This window comes from Canis aureus, chromosome 21 (assembly GCF_053574225.1).
Source record: "Canis aureus isolate CA01 chromosome 21, VMU_Caureus_v.1.0, whole genome shotgun sequence".
Taxonomy (NCBI): domain Eukaryota; kingdom Metazoa; phylum Chordata; class Mammalia; order Carnivora; family Canidae; genus Canis; species Canis aureus.
The window spans coordinates 29,750,319-29,772,156 of record NC_135631.1 but is presented as its reverse complement, the minus strand read 5'-3'; the positions used below and the strand labels follow the sequence as shown (position 1 = coordinate 29,772,156).

Sequence of the window (21,838 nt, the reverse complement as noted above, 5' to 3'; positions counted from 1 at the left end):
ATTCCCTGGGCTGCCATGCTAAGTGCTCCTGCCAGAAGCAACCAGGGCTGTGACTGTGAGGAGGCCACTGCAGGAATAGCTGCTTCCTTGCTCTGATGAGGCCCCATTTCAACCTCCTCACAGATCTAGGTCTTCCAATACATTTGCATGTTCGCAAGTCTGCAGTCCGTAACTTGTGGGTGCCTATCTTTATCATTTGCTAAGGCTTGAAATAGAAATACCAAACAAATGTTCTCCTCTCCTGGGAAGAACTGCTCAATGTACTTAAAACTTTAACTATAGTGATGTTAAATATCCCTATGTAAGTCTATACTTGGGGCAATTCAGATTTTTGACTCATGAGTACTTGTGCAAGTTCACTATGGAAAACAATTATCTATGATATGTAATTCGGACAGGTTCAGATATCAGTCAATGGGTTTCAAAAGGTATTTGGCACTCTAATATTCTATGATTGCTCTATCAGTGTGCCCTTAGCCCTCTCCCTGATATCAGACCACTTTAAAACTAAAATCACACTTCTGTTCTCAGATACTACAACCAAAAACCAGAAGCGAGGAATTTGGTATGTCAGGTATATACGTATGTATATAATACTGTGTGTGTGTGTGTATATATATATACACAGACACATATATAACACATTTAGTGTTTTGTTTCTGAACCTATGAATAGATCTGCAGTATATCCAAGTCCATATGCTAAAAGGATCTTTCAATTCTTTAATAAACATCTACAAATATGAGCATTAATCACAAACTAAACTGAGGTTTGGGTTCTGCCTACGTTCAAGTTATTGCCAAGACAATATATGTGCAGCCACCTGCGTGGCACTCAGAAGCTGATCACCTATTCAACTCTCTTAATTTGTAAGTGTTGTTTTTCTCCTCAGATTAAATCTAACTTTCCTTCTCTAGCCTCTTGTTGTTGTTATTGAGGTTTAATTTTATTTTTATTTACTTATTTGAGAGACAGTGAGCACTCGAGCGTGCATGAGCTGGGGGGCAGGCAGAAGGACAAACAGACTCTGCTGAGCTCGGAGATCATGACCTACGCTGAAACCAAGAGTCAGTTGCTCAACCAACTGAGCCACCCTGGCAGCCCCCAGCCTCTTCTTGTTACGCTGCAGACATCAACTTTATTTCTTCTGATATAAAATTTTGTGGTTGTCAACTGAATGTTGTAAATGCTATAAAGTATTGGGAAATTCACTGAAAAAGAGAATTGTTGAAAGCTTGTAGTAAAGGAGCCTTGCTTTCCTAACTTTAAGGCTACTTACTGCAGGGGTGACTGGGCAGGCAGATTTCCAAAAGGGTCTCCAGATTTCTCCCTTCCTCAGGCGAATCCCTAGTATCCCCTACCTTTCCCTACTAAAACATAAGTATCCAACGTGCAAAGAGAAACAATTCTTTTTTTTTTTTTTTTTTTTAAAGAAACCAAACCAGGCTCTACTTTTCCCGCTGCAATATTCAGCAAATAATACATTTCTACTCGCTTTCACTTTTCAGATGGGCTACTTCCTCGGCTGAGCGGCAGGACACCAAAATGGGAAGGAGAAGTCAATGTCATAGCGTATAAATAGCTGTGGCCAAAAACAATATTGCAGAAGAGCCAATAGGAGAAGGGCTCCCCAAATTGCAGCAAGGGTGACTTAATTCCACGCATCCCTTCACGAGGGCCTCAGGGACAACTATCATCAGGAAACAAAAGACAAGAGGGTGGGGGAGCCAGGACTCCCTAATGATTTCCAATTTGCTGTTAAAGAAGTGAACCTGCAGTGTTTTTTAGGTTTTTCGGAGGACGCACACCTATCTGTTAAATCTCAGATGGTAAGGCCACGAAAGAGGCATGTCTTCCAACGCAAGTTAGGCACAGAGAAAAAGCCACCCCGTGGGGAGTCAGTCCCCCACTCACCAATACTCGACACCGACTTTTAAACGGTTTTTTGGCTCATTTGGCTATATTTGGGGTGGAACCTGCCATCAGGAGGCAGAGCTACACGCGAACCTCAGTCCGTGCAAAAGCCGACCTTGCCCGCTACGCGCCCTAAGGAGCACGCCCTCGGAGCCGGGGGAGCTCCCCGACCCCCACCCCCCCCCGAGGGGGGACACACGAGTCACTCGCTCCACTGCCTGAAAGTCCGCTGGACTTTCCAGGCTTTGCTCTCAGCCGCTGCGCGTCCTTCGGGTCCCGGGATTCCGTGGCGGAGCGCACACGCGCGCTGTGCAGGCAGCAGCAGCGCTCCAAAACAAACAAACAAACAAACCAAAAAATGAAATAAATAAAAACAAATAAACAAAAAAAAAAATGTGGGCAGTCAAAGTTAATGTAAGGAAAGCCTGCTGTCCTCGGGGCGGTCCGTCCGTCCGGGCACACGCGCCTCCAGGGAAGCGCACGTCCTCCCGGGGGCCAGGTGCGGAGACCGCGCCGAGTGCACGGGGCGCTCCCCGCAGAGCCCGGGCGGCCGGGGTCACGGCGGTGCCCGGACGGGCTGCGGCACGTGGGGGAGGCGGCGGGGGCCTCGGGGGCCCAGGCGGTCACGGCGCCGGGCCCGCCACCTGCTGCCCCTGCCCGGGGAGGGCCGGGGCCGCGACCCACAGCGGCCGGGATAACCCACGAGCGCTCCCCAAAACCCGGACACAGCCTGTCCCCGCGCCGCCCCGCCGCCGGAGGGCTGGGGACCGCGGCAGGCCTGGGCGGGGCCGCGCGGAGCCCGACCTGGGCATCCCCCTTCCCCGGGGCGCGGGCGGGCGGGCGGAGGGGGTACGCCCTGGCCGCTACCTGCTGCTGGATCTTCCCGTCCTCCGTGACGACCCAGTGCGTCGTGGCCAAGGCGCCCCGCGCCGCCACGCTCAGCAGGGCGGAAAGGCTGAGGAGCCAGCCTGGGCCGGAGCCCGGCGGCAGCGCGAACCGGCCGCGGGGCCCTCCTGCCGCCGCCATCTTGCGCCCCCGGCCCGGCGGCTGACCCCGGAAGCGGAAGCGGGCCCCCGCCGCCCGCCATGTTGGGGAGGTCGGCGCTGGAGGAGGAGGAGGAGCCGGGGCGGCCGCTGGCTTCAGGTCGGAGACCGCTCTTCTGTGGCTGTTTCCTGCGCGCGGTGCGGCCCCGCGGCGTGGGAGTCCGAGGGGGCTGGGGGTGGGGGGAGCCCCCGCCGGAAGGAGCGCCTCTGTGTGCGGGGCCAGGCGGGCCTGTATGCGCGCTTAATAAAACCGAGGCTCCCCTTTTATCTCACTGCTATTTCCGGCGCTGTCCTGCAGCCGAGAAGAAAGCGCTCGGGGAAGGGCTGGGCGCCGACCCGGGCTGTGGAGCGGGCGTCCCTCGGGGGGGGGGGCGGGGTCCGAGGGGCGCGGGGGACGGGGCGGTCCGGGGGGGCGGGGCCAGGGCGCGCGCGGGGCGGGGCCTCGGGGGCGATCGCGGCGGGCAGGGTCCCTGGGGCGCAGTGGGCGGGGTCCGGGAGGGGCGGTGGGCGGGGCCAGGGCGCGCGGTGGGCGGGGTCCCGGGGGCGGTGGGGGCCGCCGCCGCCGCCGGGGGTGGGGGTGGGGGGGATGCCCGAGAGCCGCACACGTTCCTGGGCTACCCTCCTCCCCGCTGTCTGTGTCCCGCGCAGGCGGGGGGTCAGCCCTACGGCCCAGGGGTGGCGGGGCCAGGCGAGGTCGGCGGGGCCGCGGCCTTGGCACCGCCGGGCGGACTTAGGAATGCACATTCTGGGGCATGTGCGTGTGCAGAGGCGACCCCGGCGTCCTGGGATGCGCCCCCGCCGCGGGCCCCGCGGGGAGCCTGCTTCCCTTCCGCCTGAGCATCTGTGTCTTAGAAGTCAATAAAATCGTTAAAAGAAAAGACCTACAGAAGCGCGCACCTGGGCTCCGCTCCCGCTCCGGGCGGAGTGCCTTCCGGGGCAGCACTTGCTCGGGCTCCCCGCCTCAGGATCCCCGCCTCCGGGTGTGCGGGCCCCGCCGCTGTCCGCGCCCCGAGGCGCCCGCCCGCGCCCCAGCCTCGCCGCCTCCTGCGGAAGCAGGGGCCGCAGCGCTGCTCTTCGGGTTTGGTCTTTTATTTTTTATTTATTTTTTTATTATTATTTTTTTAATTTTTATTTATTTATGATAGTCACACAGAGAGAGAGAGAGAGAGAGAGAGAGAGAGGCAGAGACAAAGGCAGAGGGAGAAGCAGGCTCCATGCACTGGGAGCCTGACATGGGATTCGGTCCTGGGTCTCCAGGATCGCGCCCTGGGCCAAAGGCAGGCGCCAAACCGTTGCGCCACCCAGGGATCCCGGGTTTGGTCTTTTATTTGAAAGTAGCTTCTCTTAGAGGATGGAAGCCACGGACATTCCTGTCTTACCTGCCCTTGGCGTCTAGAGCCCTGCTAGGCGGCGGGTGGGGAAATGCAACCTCCGGGCAGCGTGCAGTCCGGGGGCTGGGGGGGGCCTGGGGGGACACTGGGTGGGACCTGGGGGCAGTGGGGGGACACTGGGTGGGACCTGGGGGGCCTGGGGAGACACTGGGGGGCCCTGGGTGGGACCTGAGGGGGACACTGGGTGGGCCCTGGGGGGACACTGGGGGGACCTGGGGAGACACTGGGGGCCCCTGGGTGAGACCTGAGGGGGACACTGGGGGGGACACTGGGTGGGCCCTGGGGGGACACTGGGGGGACCTGGGGAAACTCTGGGGTGACCTGGGGGGACACTGGGGGGCCCTAGGGGGACACTGGGCAGCTGAAATACCGGTGATGGGTGCGGAAGGGTGCAGGTGGAGCAGAGAGCAGCCGCCCGGGGAGGGCTTGGAGTGGGGGGCCGGGGGCGGGGGGGTGCCCTGCGGGCGACAGACAGGCGAGCCCTACAGGTGAAAGGGGGACCAGCGCCAAGGGTTCCTTGTACGGGGTACCTGAGCGTCTAGGCACGGGCAGTAGGAAGCGACCCCGAATTCTGGAACACAGACGTGGGGAGTCAGTGTCCCCGCTCTCAGCGCCTTACCTGCAGTAAGTAAGTCCCCTTACCTGTGTCTGACGCTGCAGAGTCGAGGCACCGTCGTCCGCTGTTCAGTGATTTCACCCGCAGCGGCGCCGCCAACCGGGAACTGGGCCGAGACAGTGTAGCTAATGCGGGGCTGACCTCCGGCCCAGCTGACCCCGGAGCCTGAGCGTGGCTGGAGGGGGTGAGGAATCCGAGAAGCCCCGACATCACAAACGTGTGCCCTCGGCAGTTTCTCGGACACGCAGGGGCGTAAGGCTGGGACGCGGCGGGATCACAGCCGCCGTAGATTTCACAGCCACGCGCGCCTGCTTTCCCTGCCTGGCGCCCCGCTGCGGGGATGCTGCACTAGTGTCCTGCTGTGGACCAGACCAGCGGTCTCCTGCGGACTCCGTGTCCCCCAGGGATCATGTGAGGCTGGGCGCCTCCTTCAGGCTCTCAAAGTCAGCCCTTTGCCCGTGTGCCTGGTGTGCCCGGTGTGCCCAGTTCCCTTGCTGGCTGCTGACTCCAGGGCTGCCCACCATTCCTTGCTACCGTGGCCTTCTCGTCGTGGCAGTTAGTCCCTCAAGGGAAGCGTGAAAATCCCCACTGCGACTCTCTGCCTTCCTCCATTTCTGATCTCTGGGCTGTGACTGATTGATTTATAGATTTTATTTATTTAAAGATTTTATTTATTCAGAGAGACACACAGATAGGCAGAGACACAGGCAGAGAGAGAAGCAGGCTCCATGCAGGGAGCCGGATGCAGGACTGGATCCTGGTCTCCAGGATCACTCCCTGGGCCACAGGCAGATGCTCCACCACTGACCCACCCAGGCGTCCCTCTAGGCTCAGATTTAAAGGGCTCATGTGATTAGATAAGATCTGTCTGAATAATCTCGCTTTTGATTAACCCAAAATCAACTAATTTGTTAACCTTCATGATGTCTACAAAAATTCCTTCTTGCTGTGTATCATGATGTATCACAGGCATGATGTCATGTTCACATGTTCTGGCCACATTCAAGGGAGGAGATTTTATGAGGACAAGGATCACTGGTGGTCACCCTAGAATTCTGACTGCCTCGGGTCCTGGCTGCCAAATTCTGCCCCACTAGTCTTACTGAACTGTTCTAGGCATTGCACACTACCACATAGCAGTACTTCTGCTCATCCTGTTCCCGGCCTGAAATCCTTTCCTTGCTTTCCCTTTCCAGATCTATTATAAGGTACAGCTAGTCTTCTGGCAGGTATAAGGTGATCTTTCATTGTGGTTCTGATGTACATTTCCCTGATGATTAGTGATGGTGAACATCTTTTTGTGTGTCTGTTGGTCAACTGCATGTCATTTTTTTTTTAAATGTTATTTGGGTCCTCTCTCTGCCCACTTAAAAAAATATATATTTATTTTTGTGCACATGTGGTGGAAGGGAGGGGCAGAGGGAGAGGGGAAGCTGACTCCCTACTGTGTGGAGCCCAGTGTGGATCTCCATCCCACAACTCCCGAGATTCTGACCTAAGCTGAAACCAAGAGCGCTCAACTGACTGAGCCACCCAGGTGTCCCCCTCTACCCATTTTTAAATCAGATTATTTGTTTCTTGTGATTTTTTTGGTGTTGAGTTGTGTGAGTTATTTATATATTTTGGGTATTAATGCCTCAGATACATCATTTGCAAATATCTTCTCTCATTCAGTAGGCAGCCTTATCATTTTGTTGGAGGTCTCCTTTGCTGTGCAAAAGTGTTTTTTTTTAATTTCGGTATAGTCCCAATACTTTATTTTTGTTTTGTTTCTCTTGCCTTAGGAGACATACCTAGAAAGTGGTCTTGTTTCAGTCTTTTGCATGTAGCTATTTCCCCCAACACCATTCATTGAAGAGACTGTCTTTTCCCCATTGTATATTCTTGCCTCCTCTATTGTAGAGGAGATAAGAATACTGATAAAATGGGTTTATTTCTGGGATTTCTATTCTGTTCCACTGACCTATGTGTCTTTTTTTGTGCCAGTACCATACTGTTTTTAATTATTACAGCTTTGTAGTATGTCTTGAAATTTGGGATGGTGATACCTCCAACTTTGTTCTTTCTTAAGATTGCTTTGGCTATTTGGGGTCTTTTATGGTTCTGTGCAAATTTTAGTATTACTTTAGCTCTGTGAAAAAGATTGTTGGTGTTTTGATAGGGATTGCATTGAATCTGTAGATTGCTTTGGATTGTAAAGACATTTTAACAGTTCTTCCAGCCCATGAGCGTGGAATATCTTTCTATTTGTTTATGTTACCTTAATTTCTTTCATAAGTGTTTTATAGTTTTCAGAGGACAGGTCTTCTACCTCCTTGGTTAGGTTTATTCCTAAGTATTTTATTCTTTTTGGAGTAATTGTAAGTGGAATTGTTTTCTTAATTTCTTTTCCTGCTACTTCAGAATTAGCATATAGAAACACAATTGACTTCTATGTATCCTCACTTTACTGAAATTATTTTTTACTTATTATAGTTTTTTGGTGGAGTCTTTAGAGTTTTCTGTGGATAGCATCATGTTATCTGCAAATAGTGACAGTTTAACTTGTTCCTTACCAATTTGGATGCCATTTATTTCTTTTTCTTGTCTGATTGCTGTGACTAGGACTTCCAGTACTATGTTGAATAAAAGTGGTAAGAGTGGACGAGCTTGTCTTGTTCCTGATCTTAACAGGATATGCTCTTAGTTTTTCACCATCGAGTATGATGTTAGCTGTGGGTTTTTCATAATACGGCCTTTATTGTGTTGAGGTATGTTCCTTGTAAACCCAGTTTGGTGAGAGTTTTTATCATGAACAGAAGTTAAATTTTGCCAAATGCTTTTTTCTGTATTTTTTGAGATCATTGATTTTTATCCTTTGTTAAAATGTTAAATTTTTATCCTTTGTCAATGTGGTGTATCATATTGATTGATTTGCAAATATTGAACCATCCTTACATCCCTGGAATAAATCCCACTTGATTGTGGTGACTGATCCTTTTAATATATTGTTGAATGCAGCTTGCTAATATTATGTTGAGGATTTTTATGTCTATGTTCATCAGAGATCTTGGCCTGTATATTTGTTTGTTTTGGTAGTACTTTGTAAACTCCTAATTCTTTTTTCAGTTATATATTGTTAGCATCTGATGTCAGGAAGCATTTCCTATATAAATATACTTGTATCTTCCAGAAAGCTTGGTTAGTTTGACTTTTACTTACTATCTCTATAAAGTATAGAATTTTTGAAGCTAAGAATTAGACAATGGTAAAATGAACTTTCTGGATTATTTCCTCCTTTGGGCCATTTTATCTGAAAGTTGCAGAAAATCTCCATAAGATTTTATTCCTTAGAGAAAATACAAGATATAAATATACCTGAGAGAGTTAACATTCTGTTTTAAAATCTGGTTACTGAGGGACACCTGGGTGGCTCAGCGGTTGAGTGTCTGCCTTTGGCTCAGGGCATGGTCCCAGGGTTCTGGGATTGAGTCCTGCATTGGACTTCCTGCCTGGAGCCTGCTTCTCCCTCTGCCTGTGTCTCTGCCTCTCCCTCTGTGTCTCTCATGAATAAATAAATAAAATCTTTAAAAAAAATCTGTTTACTGAATATCTTTTGCTTCTTGGTAAACCAGCTTAAATTTTAGTGGCTTAAATGTTTAATTTTAAAACACAAGTTAGTTATGGCTGCAAGGGCTATAGAGATATATCTCCCCAACAGCTATATGCAAAGTGAACAGGATTTTCAAAAGGGGAGGCTGTGGATACCTAAATATAGTAATTTCATTTAGAAGTAGTTTGCCAAATAGATCAAGCAGTCTGCAGCATGAGGACTAGATGGATGAGGCCAAATGTCCAGTCAGCCCAGGGTTCTAGTTCACAGTGACACCAGGGCTGCTCTAATGGTCAGCTTCAAATGAATTTTCCTGATACAGATTTATCATACGTTAATTTATTAAAAGCCTTGCAGCTGTTAATATATTTGGGGAGGACAGTTTCTATGGGGTAATTGTATTGTGACCCTCCATTCTGTAAGTAGCTGATGGTCATCCCTGCCCCCACCCCTGGATTTTATTTCCACATACTCTCAAGTTTCAGTATCCTCACTTGATGACAAATCCAGGTTCATTCTATTCAAACCTTTTGTAAGTTTGTGCTTTTTTGACCTCATCACCTTATTAGCAAGCTAGATTTTAGTTTTTCCTCATAGCAATACCATCCCCTCCCCTTTTTAATTTGGTCTTCTCTGTTCCTTTTCTACTTATTTCTTGAGAAATAAGTGAAGCTGTATGTAATATTCTATCGAGGCCTTGTCTCAGATCTTGTTTGTAATATCAAGTCTTTATGACTAGAATTTTACTGGATTTTCTTATTTGTGATTGTATTAATTAGTTTTAGAGAGTAAATGTACAACTAGGAATCTACGATTTCTTAGATTTTTGATAAATTAGATTTCATTAGTCTAAGTTTTAGTTTCTATCACAGTTGTTAGAATTCAATCTCATTTGCTCTTTTCCACTCACACAGAACTGCTTTGAGTTCTTCCTAAGGGTCCTAACATGGGGAGATCATGTTGCCTGGGGAGCACACAAGTGGATGGTCCCGTACCCAACTTGGAGGAAAGGCTAGCTTCCTGGGGACAGTGAAATCTAGTCTGATCTGAAAGATGAATCTGTTAGCTGGATGAATGGGGGTGGAGTATGGGGGGGGGTAGGTAACAGTGATTTTCCAGACAGAGGGAATATGCTTCAGGATCAGAGAGCACAGTGCCCTCTGAGTTATTGAAAGTAGTTCCTTGTCATAGATGAGGAATTTAGGAATCCAGCGATTGAAACTAGGAATCTAAAAGCTTTAGGATAGCCCCTGGCCCTCATTTTTATTGTTTTATTTTAGTGCAGCCTGGTGCTCTTAAAGCCAAGTGTTCTGCAGGTTTTGTTGCTTCCATCTCAAATGCTTTTCCCCGACATCTTCACTAGGCTGGCTCCAGATCATCATCCAGGTCTCAGCTCAAAATACTTCTTTTGGGACGTTTCCGGTTTTTTTCTATGCTAAGTCACACTGGAATGCTTGTTTTCAAACTATTCCTCTCTGAAATCGGCTTATTTATCAGGCCCTGCACAATATGATGTGAGCTCCCATGAGTTTGCCTCTGTTGTTCACCACTAAATTCCCAGAATCTAAAACACTGCCTTTAAGTTTTTATTGAAAGCTTACTATGTAGCAGGTGCTGTTTTAGGTAGCTCTGATTATCAGTGAGTAAATACAGAAATCCTTACCTCTGTGGCGTTTGAGCCCCATTACATTCTATCAGGGAGAGACGGAATGAACATTACAAGCAAACTGTACGGTGTTAGAGGTTCGCAAAGGCTCTAGAGGCCATGTGGTAGGGTAAGTGGGATTTGGAGTTTTGGCAGGACAGAAAGGGGTATTGCAGTATTTAAGATTCCTTGAGAAGGTGATCTTTGAGCATCTGAAGGAGAGACAAATAGATCTAAGAGAGTGGCTAGAGGGAACAGCTGGTGCAAAATCCCTGAGGCAGGAGTGTCTTTGCCTAGCCTCTAGGAAGTTAACTGACTGGGGCAGTAGGATGGGGAGGAAGGATGGCAGCTGAGGGCAGGGATGAAAGGCCATGGCAGTGTTTTTGATTTATATTCGGAAATGAGCCACTGAACAGCTTTAATAGGAGTGGATCTCTGCTGTCATGTTTAGAACAGGCTGTAAAAGAGTCAAGTGTAACAGCAGGGAGATCAATTAGAAGGCCGTTATGAAACTCCAGGCAAGAAATGACGGACACAGAGATTTGGCCGTCTCGGCATACATGTGCCAGTAAAGCTGTCGGCCTGGATGTAATCACCACGGGAATTATCTTTTCTGATCCATTTAAATTTTGGCATTAGGACACTCCTACCCATTCTTGGTGCTACTTCAGGAAGACTTTTAGTAAAGACTGGTAGTTAAGAAGTTCCGACTTGCTTTATGTATTAACTTGAAGATGGAAGTTACTTATTTCATAATGATTTGGCAAATATGTATCTGATGTTTTGCTTCAATAAAAATAGCCAAATCCTTTTTTTTTTTTTTTCAGAAGAGTGTATCGGCTTTTAAAAATACATCTCCAAAAAGAATTAAAGATAATTTGCAAGACTGAGCTCCTTGAAGGGAGAGCCATAACTTGTCCATCTTTTATTTTCATGGTCTGATACACTGCTTGGCACAGGAGAAGCGATCAATGTTTAATGGAGTCATAATCATAACACATCAAGACACAAAACAAAATTACAAAAGGAAATTTATTTCAAAAGCATAAGGGAACATTTACATTTGAACAAGGTGAAAACAGGTGTCTTGCAAAAAAAAAAAATCATGGCATGAAGTTTTTCTTTCAAATTTTTGAAGCAAAAATAACCTAAGTTGTTGTGCACTATTGCCTTAGGAAAGGTAGGTAGAGGGAACAATGAGGTGGTAAAGAAAGGAACACAGTCAACTCAGTATCAAACTTGAGAAGGTAAAGTCACTTCTGCTCACCTCTGAGTTTACAAATATGCTTTAAAAAAGAAAAAGAGGAAAAGTTACATTTAATGTTCAAATTTATATAACTGTAGTCCCAATACAGTTTCTGTACTTGAAATGGCTTTAGGCCACGGCTGATGCCTCTGAGGTCCAGACTATCTGGTCACAGTTTTCAAATGGCAATTCCATGTTCCTATGTCTGCTCAGATTCCAAGGGAGCTTAGGTTCAGCTCATACTCTTTTGGAATGTTTTAGAGATTATTGCCACCACTCCATAGTCAAGCTGACCAACTTCTTTTGCTCACTTGTATCATTCTAGTCTTTAAAAATATTTTCCCCATAAACATGTGCAGTAATTCTAACAAAGGGGTGTTACTTTTTTCCCCAATGTAGAGGTAACAGTAATGAAGACACCTGCATTAGAATCACAAACTATTCCTCAAAAAATATGTCAAACTACTAGAAAATGTCATTCAGGCATTGAATTTGAATAGCAAACTTGGGGAGGGAAGATTAACTGTGGAACAAAAATATATGAAACATTCGAATGCAGAGCAAAGGGCCTAGGCTACTAAAAAATGCCCATGACATTAAACACTCCACAAACCCCCCGTCTGTTGTTTTAACCTAAAGGTTCTATTAGCTAACTTATACAATAATTTTGATTAATAACCTGAGAAGTTAAAATCTTGAAAGTGGCAAAAGCAAACCGAGAGAGCATCCCTTGCTTATTGGTACACCATGTTTTCAAGTCACTTTTCCTGGGTTGCCCTGGTTATTAAATCCCCAAATTCTAAATTATTCTATCTCATCCTGTAGAAACCTATATGTACATCAGATTCAATATTTTGGCTGTATTTCTCCAGCAGGGATCTCCAAATTTATCTTTGAAAATGCAGCCTTTGTTTATTTTTAGTTTTAAATAACAATAATCATGTAAGTGCAACTGACTCAAAATCCCTCACTACTGGGAGGAAAACCTAGGCAACAAGTTAATAATGGATTCAGTCTCAAAAGGATCATCACCGTGTCAAAGACTACCCGTTCCAGGAATTTTAAAAAAATGATTTATGTTGTGTAGTCAAGTTTCACAGCACGCATGTATATATACACACACATATGCACGTAGGCTTATGTACGTATGTATATTATACATACACATTTCTATTCAAATAGATCCCATAGTCAAAAGTTTATATCACAACATATGGAGAAGAGTTAAGTAAGCAGTGCAAAGCAACCTACTTCCTCCTCAAAATGCAATGTCATTTCTACATTTTAAGAAAGCTGGTAAGTATTTTGCTTTTATAACACTAGGTAGAAAATGCCTAGCAGCTTTATTATAATTAACAATGAAAATAAAATGTTAATGATTGACCATGACTCTTCTCCATATATTGGGGGGGGGGGGGGGGGGGGGAAGAGGGTAGAGGAAATCCGTAACCCTTCAACTGATCATCTTTACCAGTTATCAGAAATATACTGAATTTCATTACATTTTAGTCTTGAATAGCTTTCAGTAACAAATTACCAAGATGTTTGAAAGTAAAAGATTCACAATATGAAGTCTGAGTAATGATGATATTGCAAAAACAAGTCAAGATCGTGGACAAAGCATCCAAAAATATCACTGTGGTTTTTACCTTGGACACAACCATGGTCTGTTACAAAAGTAGATCATACATACAAAGGTATAAAGAACATTAAGTTTTTAGCTGAAGGCAGCAGTCCTTTTAAAGGGACATCCCCGGCAATCCAATGAGTAGTAGAATTTAAGTATATTAAGCTCATGACAATGCTGAAGAATGCGATGTCTTATTCAGTAGAGTCTTCCCCGACTACGATTTCCTCGTGCTCCCCAGCCTCGGCCACCTCTACTTCCCCTGAAGGCTCCTCTCTGCTCTACGAAAAAGCGAACAAGGGTTTAGGTCCTGCTCAGGACTTCATGGCACAGCAGAAACAAGAAATGGAGCTCGTAGCTTTGAGTGTAGCAGTCGGCTCTATAAAAGCGGCGCTGGTATTACGCTAGTCTACAAATTCAATCTGTACCTAAAACCAGGGCAACGTATATACTAAAGCACATATGGCAAGTTGTCAAAGAAGTTCAGAGTTGGTACCCAATTATATGTATCCCACTACCAAGATATCTCAAGATGACAATGTTATGACTACATTTCTTTGTTCTTTATTTTGATGCCTATCACTACTAAAGATAGTTAAATGATAACAAATTCTATATTTAATATGGAATTAGCAAAAAGGCCATTGGCCTTCCAAAGATTGTGCTACAAATGCAAAATGTCTTAAATTATCAATGATCAGTTTTGAAAAATTAGGCTAGACTGAAGAACGTACTTTTCAAATGCAGTGAATAGGCAATTTGTTATGGTCATAATATTTCAAGCACCTGGACTCACAAAAATGCAGATATAAATGCCAACAGCTTTTCTCACTGCTTTAATCAGCTGCTCAGAGTACAGCCAGAAAGGTGATTATGTATACAGTGTTTAGATCACGGATGTAAATTAAGTGTATCTTTTGCAGAAAAATTAAGTCACTTGTGTCACAGAGTAGAATGAGTCTTTGATTCATTCATTGGTTACTCTCTCTTACAGCTCCAGAGAAATATTCCTTAAAGGAGTCTTTCTTTTCTGGAAAAAAAAAAACTGATTAAAATTATCAGCCAGGTTGGACTTTTTATCATACATAACAAAGAGTCTCAAATTTCTAATTCCAGAGATCAAATCTCTTCATTGAACTTTCAGACTTCCTCATTGTAGCAATCCTGTTAGGAGCAATAAAAACCACCTGGGATTGCCAGTTTGGATCCATAATGTCGGATGCTTATAAAATTCCTATTAAGTCCATGTTGCAATCTTTCTTTTTGCCATTATGGCTAGAAATATAGTTACCTTATTTGGGTAATGTTTTAATCTTTTTTTTCTTTCTCCAGCAACCCTGAGTTAGAAAACTAGCCCTTTCCCCAACTTAGCCAATATTTACGTTTAACAGAATGGGATCTGACTCAAAGTCATGGTCACTCTTTAATGTCGTGGCACATTCTCCTAAGTTGAACACTTTGAAAGCCGTGTAAATGAAACCACCATATTTATTACTCCCTGAACATATCCAGAAAATCATAGGTGGTCTGAGGGTAAGATGCTCCCAGTAACTGATGCAGGAACTACATCAGGGAGTATGTAGGCAGTGAGACTTGCATTCTTTTTTACTGTTTAAGACCTGGCCTCATCCATGCATATGTTGGCACATTTCCTCCCAACTGTACTCATTATAAAAACCATTTCAGTTAATTTAACAAACCACTTAACAAATTAACATCTTCATAGATATCATTATTACCTAGAAGCTAACTGACTACCAAAATTGTTTTTCAATCAATACACAGAACTGAGCTACCCTCAATTGTTCAGCTATATCTAATGAGTACGTTACCCACACTGTAAAAACATGTTGTTTGATATGGTTATCTTTTCTGTGCTACTTCTTTTGGATCTGCAAGGGATGCGGCCATTTCTACAGTTCAGGGAATCTCCAAATACTCTTTTTTTGAAGGGCTCCATCCTGAGGCACCATTCACTCTGCACTTTCAGGATCTTTGCAGTGGTTTCAAGCTTACATTACTAACTTGAAAAACCACTGCTTTCAGTTAAAATTATACTTTATTTTTACATTCTAAAAAGGTAAAAGATGAAGCACACAAGTCACAAAATATAGCATGTTTAGTACTTCTGGGTTACTGGACAGCTCTGTATGCAGGAGGGAAAACTAACCATGAGTAGGTGTTTGTAAATACTTTGATTGAAAATGTACCAGAAAGTTAACTGAGAGACCTTGATTAGTAAAGTGATAAACTTGGATAAGGAAAAAAAAAGTCTATATATGCCTGCCTGTACTCAAAGATCAAACACCAAATCTGGTTTCTCTTCCATGATGATGAAGTTCAGGCCTGTGACACTGGCACCATCTATTTCTTTCACTGTAATAGGACAGTATAGTAATACTACCTGGTTTTCTAATAACCAAAAAGAATCAAGTTCCTAACCCCTCAGCATACATGTCTTAAACAAAAACAAAACAAAAAACCATAAAGCCATACAAGCAGTCTTTAGAAAAAAACAAAACGTGAGCTTGGCTGACACAGAAAAGTGAAATTACAATGATCGTGCTAAATGTGGTTAAGAAAATCCAAGCATTAAATGACAGTAAGAACACAAAACATGTTCTCCCCTCCAATTTTGAGGCAATGACATCCAGAAAAAAAAGCAACATGCTTCTTTCTTTGGGACACATTCTCAGTTCCCTAAGATAATAAAAAAGATGGAAGAAAACTTGATGTAAATAGGTCCACCAAACCTCGTCTCTAGGATCAAGAACTGTTTTCAACTGAATGAGTGAAAGAAAGCCAAGAAAACTCTTGAAATTGCTACTGTGAGAATACTATAACCTATTAACATTCAACTCCAAAATGTAAAATGCTACCAGAAATTTTGCTACTTTCCAATAAAAAGTCATTGTTCAGTTTGTTTTGTAATTCTGTTTATGACCGCCACCCTAAATAACAAGATCGACCCTTTTAGGAATATTAAAGTGGGGGTGTCTGGGTGGCTCAGCGGTTAAGCATCTGCCTTTGGCTCAGGGCATGATCTTGGGAGTCCCAGGATGGAGCCTGCTTCTCCCTCTGCCTCTCTCTCGCGGTGTGTGTGTGTGTGTGTGTCTCTCATGGATAAATAAATAGAATCTTAAAATAAAAAAAGGAATACTAAAGTGCTGTTATTATCAGACAAAAACGACAATTCACAGGCATGTTTGTTCTGCCCTTGTTACTTTGAGGACTATGAACTGAAGTTGTAAGGGACTCAGATTTTCTTTACTGACAGTGAAAAACAATTACAAGCAAAGGCTTTGCATTTTTCCCATCTCTTTTTCACATGTACTGTGTCACTGGATTCTCACTACCAGGCAGGCAATGAGCTTCATAGCGCAGAATCCTCATGGAACCTCCAGAGTAACTCACCTGCCTAAATGACAACACAATTCCTCTTTGTATTGCCATAGCTCCTAATTACTTTCGTTTAACTCAAATGAGGGTAGTATTGAGAAAATAGTTGATTTTAAGAATAATTCTGATAGACACCACATTAAATCATACAAGTGAAAACAATCTTTGTTGCAATGAAGTAGTAGAATCCTTTCCATTTACAAAATGTTTTCACAGATACTCTCTCCCCCCTCTTACTTGAAGTTTTTAAGAGTTCTGTGTTATCCCTATTTTCCAAGTAAGAAAAGAGGCTAAGAAATGCACATTTACATAACAAGTAAAAAGAACTCAGTGATCTTTGAGTGGAGTGGAAGGGTCATTTCACAATCTAAAAACTGCCTTTCTATAATCTGTTCAGGTATTAAAGGAATTTAGCTTTTGCACGAAGACTTTAATGTCATGATTATTTTACCTTGGAAATGATTATAAAGAGTATGTGTTTCAGAATGTGCTTTAAGAATAATTACTGCAGAATTAATTCTGACTGGTAAGACCAGTCATAAGCATATGTGGTTGTATTATTAACCTCGGTCTTCTTAAAGCAGGATCAAGGAGCGGACTTGGTGATATTTTCATCCATTCTTCTTTGAAAGAATCTATGAGGGTGTAAGTCAAACGAGCCAAACCTCGCTTCTTCCACAGCAGCGGGAGAGAAAGGACTAGTGGGAAGCTTTCCTGGCACCAATGGCTAACGCGGAGAGGGAGTCTGCACTCTGGGCAAGAGGGAGAGACTGCAACAGGACACATCTTCCTTGCCAGATGACACTCTTAAACATTTGATTCCACTTCCATGCATTCTCCTTTTGAAATACTTAAGAAGATGGAAGGACAAGCAGGAGGCAGATAAGGTCTAAGAGGGATCATTAAGATCACCACATCTGTCAGCAGCTGTATCTACTCCCGAGGGAGAATGCATTCAATGTCTTGTCTTGAAGTTACAAGGAAAACCAAGAATGGATGCTTCATGCCAACTTCCATTGTTTTCTTCCTTCCTCTGAATACAAGAGGCATATTTTTCTAAGTTCTTTTCTAAGTATTGCATGCTCAAGTCAGTGAGCCCAACAGGGAGGGTTAGATAGGAACAGGGGAACTTGTTACCCCAATGGCTCTAGTTCCCCAAGCTAACTCAGAAAAGTCCGTGGAAAGAGGTATATGTTAGTATAGATCATTATTAAAATCAAGTATGACACAATTTCTGCCTAATTTCTCATATTGCTTGTACCCAAACGGAAACGCTCACCATAATTAAAGTTGCCCAAATTGCTGCTATATTTCCCACTAGGAGGATTATATATCTGCCTGGCATCCCTTTTTGGTCCTGCTGGAGATTTCTTGGGTGGTGAACCGGAAGTTGTATCTTCATTGGCTCTCTTTTGCCTACAATGGTAAGAACGGCAATAAAAAAATTCTATTACCGGACGCTATTAATACACTTGTAATTTAGTGTATCACTCACAAAAGACATCCTAAAGATGATACTCATATCAGAAAAAAGGAAATACCTTTTGAGTTATCAAATTATCTGTGCCTTAGTTATACAGACAATACCAGAGGTCATTTACAAGGCTTTAAAATAATCTGGAATATGTAGCTACAAAGACTGTAAGGGCAAGTGACTGAGTTTGTAAAACTTGTCAGAAGTCTAGTTATGTCATAGGAACACAGACAAGCCTGAAAATTCCAGGGTTGTATTCCACTAGTTTATTCCATACATACTGCAATTAGACCTTATATCTTAAGTCATGCTTCTAATACTCATACTTTAACATCTTATTAAGATTATTTAACTGATAAGGTACCATTTTGTGTAGTAAATGTAACAACTGAATTCAGGTTTTCATACTTATAAATCGTGAATATTAGAATACTTAAATCTGTTTTAAATATATCTTACCCAATTTCAACCTTCTGTACAGGTTTCCAGGATAATGTTACTGTGCTTTTATAAGAAGGAGGAATGTGGAAGAGATCCTGAAAAGACAAAATGAGACAAGATTTTTAATATATTTGGTGGTATTGGGGGAGGGGGGAGTGGTGGTGCGGGCAGGAAACATGGAGACATCTTAAAGACAAACTTTAGGAGAGAGTAAGCTCTGATCTATCCTTCCTGTCCACCTAAAAAAAAATTGCAAGAGAAAAAACAAACACAATTATGTTTACAAATTGCACCTATTACACTTTATTAATGTCATTTTGTGTACATCACCTTCAACTGTAGCTAAGTTTTTTTTTTTTCCTTTTTTTAGATTTTTGCACAGATGCAGTCACCAAGGTGCTTTAAGGGAAAAAGAATGGTGTAATCTGCATTTGCTTTTGCAGACTTTTAAGTGGTTAAAAATTTGAACAAAATTAGAAAACTAAAGACCTGGCTAATCATATTCCTAAAGATCTATAAATGACCAGTAAGGAAAAAACTCACAAGATTTAAATACCAAATTGTTAGTATGTGGTAATGCAAATGTTTGCTGAATTTAAATGATAAAGTAATCCAGAAATGAAATAACCTAATATGCTATCCTCAAAACTTGGATTGTCTAAACGTATTTATTCTTAGTATTTTGCCTAACATTTCTTACCAGTTTTTGATTTCTTTTTAAAAGATTTTATTTATTCATGAGAGACACAGAGAGAGGCAGAGACACAGGCAGAGGGAGAATCCGGCTCCCTGCGGGAAGCTCGATGTGGGACTCGATCCCGGGACCCTGGGGATCATGCCCTGAGCTGAAGGCAGACACTCAACTGCTGAGCCACCCAGGTGTCCCTTGTTTTTTTTTTTTTTTTTTGAAGATTTTATTTATTTGAGAGAGAGGAAGAGAGAGAGAGTAAGCAGGAGCAGACTCTGCACTGGGGGCAGAGCCCCATGTGGGGCTCAGTCCCATGACCCAGAGATCATGGCCTGGACCAAAACCAAGAGTTGGACACCCAACTAAGCCACTCAGGTGCCCCATTCTGATTTTTATATACAGGTAAAATTTGATTGAACTGTGTTCTTGGGCAGCCCGGGTGGCTTAGCGGTTTAGCACCACCTGCAGCCCAGGGCATGATCCTGGAGACCCAGGATCGAGTCCCATGTCAGGCTCCCTGCATGGAGCCTGCTTCTGCCTCTGCCTGTGTCTCTGCCTCTCTCTCTGTGTCTCTATGAATAAATAAAATCTTAAAAAAAAAATAAATAAATAAACCGTGTTCTTTCCACAGTTAAATATACTAATAAAAAGCACCTTCTACTACATGAAACTGAAGTCTACTATGCCAGATAAAGGTAGAGAATTAGTCAGTAGTAAAGTCCTTTGGATCGAAAATGCTTGAAGCTTCTAACTGTACTGATTTAGCATATGATACTGTTATTAAGGAAGGGATTTTACTGTATTTTTTTTTTTTTTTTTTACTGTATCTAAATGAGAAAATTGGGATGCCTGGGTGGCTCAGCGCTTGTCTGCCTTCGGCCCAGGGCATGATCCTGAAGACCCAGGATCAAGTCCCACATTGGGCTCCCCTGCAGGGAGCCTGCTTCTCCCTCTGCCTGTGTCTCTGCCTCTCTCTCTGTGTCTCTCATGAATAAATAAATAAAATCTTTAAAATCAATCAATCAATCAATCTATTTGTGGTAATCATTTCACTATATATGTATGCTAATCATGTTGTATACAGTGATGTGTGTAAATTATTCCTCAAAAAAATCTCACATCTTAATATATGAATTCATGGTTTGAAATTACTATTTTTAAGTTTGAAATAAGTGGTGGCTATGATTACGGGAAGAGCTCAAATGTCCATTGACTGATGATGAATGGATAAAGATGGTGTGTGTGTGTATGTAGCTACACACACACACTCACACACTGGAATAATACTCAGCCATCAAAAAGAATGAAATCTTGCCATTTGCAACAATGTGGGTGGAACTGGAATGTAGTATGCTAAGTGAAATAAATCAGAAAAAGAAATATGATTTCATTCATATGTGGAAAGTTCTTTTAAAAAAAGATTTATTTATTTATTTATTTATTTATTTATTTATTTATTTATTTATTTATGATAGACATAGAGAGAGAGAGGCAGAGACACAGGAGGAGGGGGACATATGTGGAATTTAGGAAACAAAATAGAGACAGGGAAAGGGAAGGAAAAATAAAGTAAGATAAAAATAGGGAGGCAAACCATAAGAGACTCTATAGTTAAGAGGGATGAGCTATGGGGATCCCTGGGTGGCTCAGTGGTTGAACATCACCCTTCAGCTCAGGGTGTGACCCCGGGGTCCTGGGATCGTGTCCTCCATCGGGCTGGGTTCCCTGCATGGAGCCTGCTTCTCCCTCTGCCTGTGTCTCTGCCCCTCTCTCTGTCTCATGAATAAATAAATAAAATCTTAAAAAAAAAAAAAGAGGGACGAGCTAAAAGAGTGATGGACATAAAAAAAGATACTTGGGGGCACCTGGATGACTCCGTTAAGCATCTTCCCTCTGCTCAGGTCATGGTCCCCGGGGCCTGAGATTGAGCCCTTCCTTAGCAAAGAGCCCAATTCTCTCTGTCCACCTTTCCCTCATGCTCTCTCTTGCTATCTATCTCTCACTCAAATAAATAAATAAAACCTAAAAAAACAAAGGCACTTGTTGGGATGAACACAGGGTGTTTTATGTAAGTAATAAGTCACTAAATTCTACTCCTGAAACCAATACTACACTTATGTTAACTAACTTGAATTTAAATTGAAAAAAAAAAAAAAAATAGAGAGTAAATGGTTTCTATTATCAACATTTTCTCAGGAGATAAGAGTATTCATACCTCTTCTCTTTCCAGGACACTCATCCCTTACTGTTTCACTGTTGCATTCTCTGAAAAGTTTCTTTCTCTTCTGATTAAAAGTAATTATTGCATGGGATTTTTAATTTTTACCAGATTAGTGTTAGGGTTTACCATTAGTCCTAATTTTGTTACTGTCAAGCTTTGTGCTCTACCTGGCTATAATACTGTTAACTTATAGGAATAGATGATGGTTACTTTGTTGTGATCTCCCCCTCCATCGTCTTTTGTTGGGTTAATGGATACATGGGGAGGGTAAATAGAGCTGAAGGATATTATGCCTTAATAGTAAGGTAAGACCTTAGCCTACAGTACAGAAAGCTCTCAATTTATTACATAGACAGTTAACAGAAAAGACCACAGGGAAACATTTCATGGGCCACACAGGCTCGTCCATCCTTAATGTAAGCAAAGCAGGGTTTCACTGGCCATTTGAAAGGAACTAACAGACCACTAGAACTTAAATCAGTGAAATTTCTTTTTTTTTTTTTAAATCAGTGAAATTTCTGAATCTAAATGTCTTTGGTTC

General features: G+C 43.4%; 2 protein-coding genes and 1 long non-coding RNA gene across 7 annotated transcripts in view; 1 reads left to right on the top strand and 2 right to left on the bottom strand.

Annotated features, from left to right (window-relative positions):
* Nucleotides 1-2,965, bottom strand: part of TTC17 (tetratricopeptide repeat domain 17) — a 116,640-nt gene extending 113,675 nt beyond the window's left edge. For 2 of the 3 annotated variants that reach the window (XM_077863663.1, XM_077863664.1), the window contains exon 1: nucleotides 2,782-2,964. In XM_077863663.1, the coding sequence (XP_077719789.1) occupies nucleotides 2,782-2,940 (159 nt within the window). In that variant the 5' untranslated portion in view covers nucleotides 2,941-2,964. Of the gene's footprint in view, nucleotides 1-2,781 lie in introns of all 3 variants that reach the window. The other variant, XM_077863665.1, reaches the window with a different exon arrangement.
* LOC144292816 (uncharacterized) lies at nucleotides 2,914-20,098 on the top strand. The gene is made up of 2 exons (XR_013360211.1): nucleotides 2,914-3,057; nucleotides 17,058-20,098. It is a non-coding gene; the product is annotated as an uncharacterized LOC144292816 (long non-coding RNA).
* API5 (apoptosis inhibitor 5) overlaps nucleotides 11,216-21,838 on the bottom strand; it is a 28,979-nt gene continuing 18,356 nt past the window's right edge. The window contains exons 12-14 of one of the 3 annotated variants that reach the window (XM_077863667.1): nucleotides 18,407-18,483; nucleotides 17,753-17,889; nucleotides 11,216-13,355 (exon numbers count right to left, since the gene is read on the bottom strand). In XM_077863667.1, the coding sequence (XP_077719793.1) occupies nucleotides 13,273-13,355; nucleotides 17,753-17,889; nucleotides 18,407-18,483 (297 nt within the window). In that variant the 3' untranslated portion in view covers nucleotides 11,216-13,272. Of the gene's footprint in view, nucleotides 13,356-13,412; nucleotides 14,105-17,752; nucleotides 17,890-18,406; nucleotides 18,484-21,838 lie in introns of those variants that run through there. The other 2 variants (XM_077863669.1, XM_077863668.1) reach the window with 2 other exon arrangements.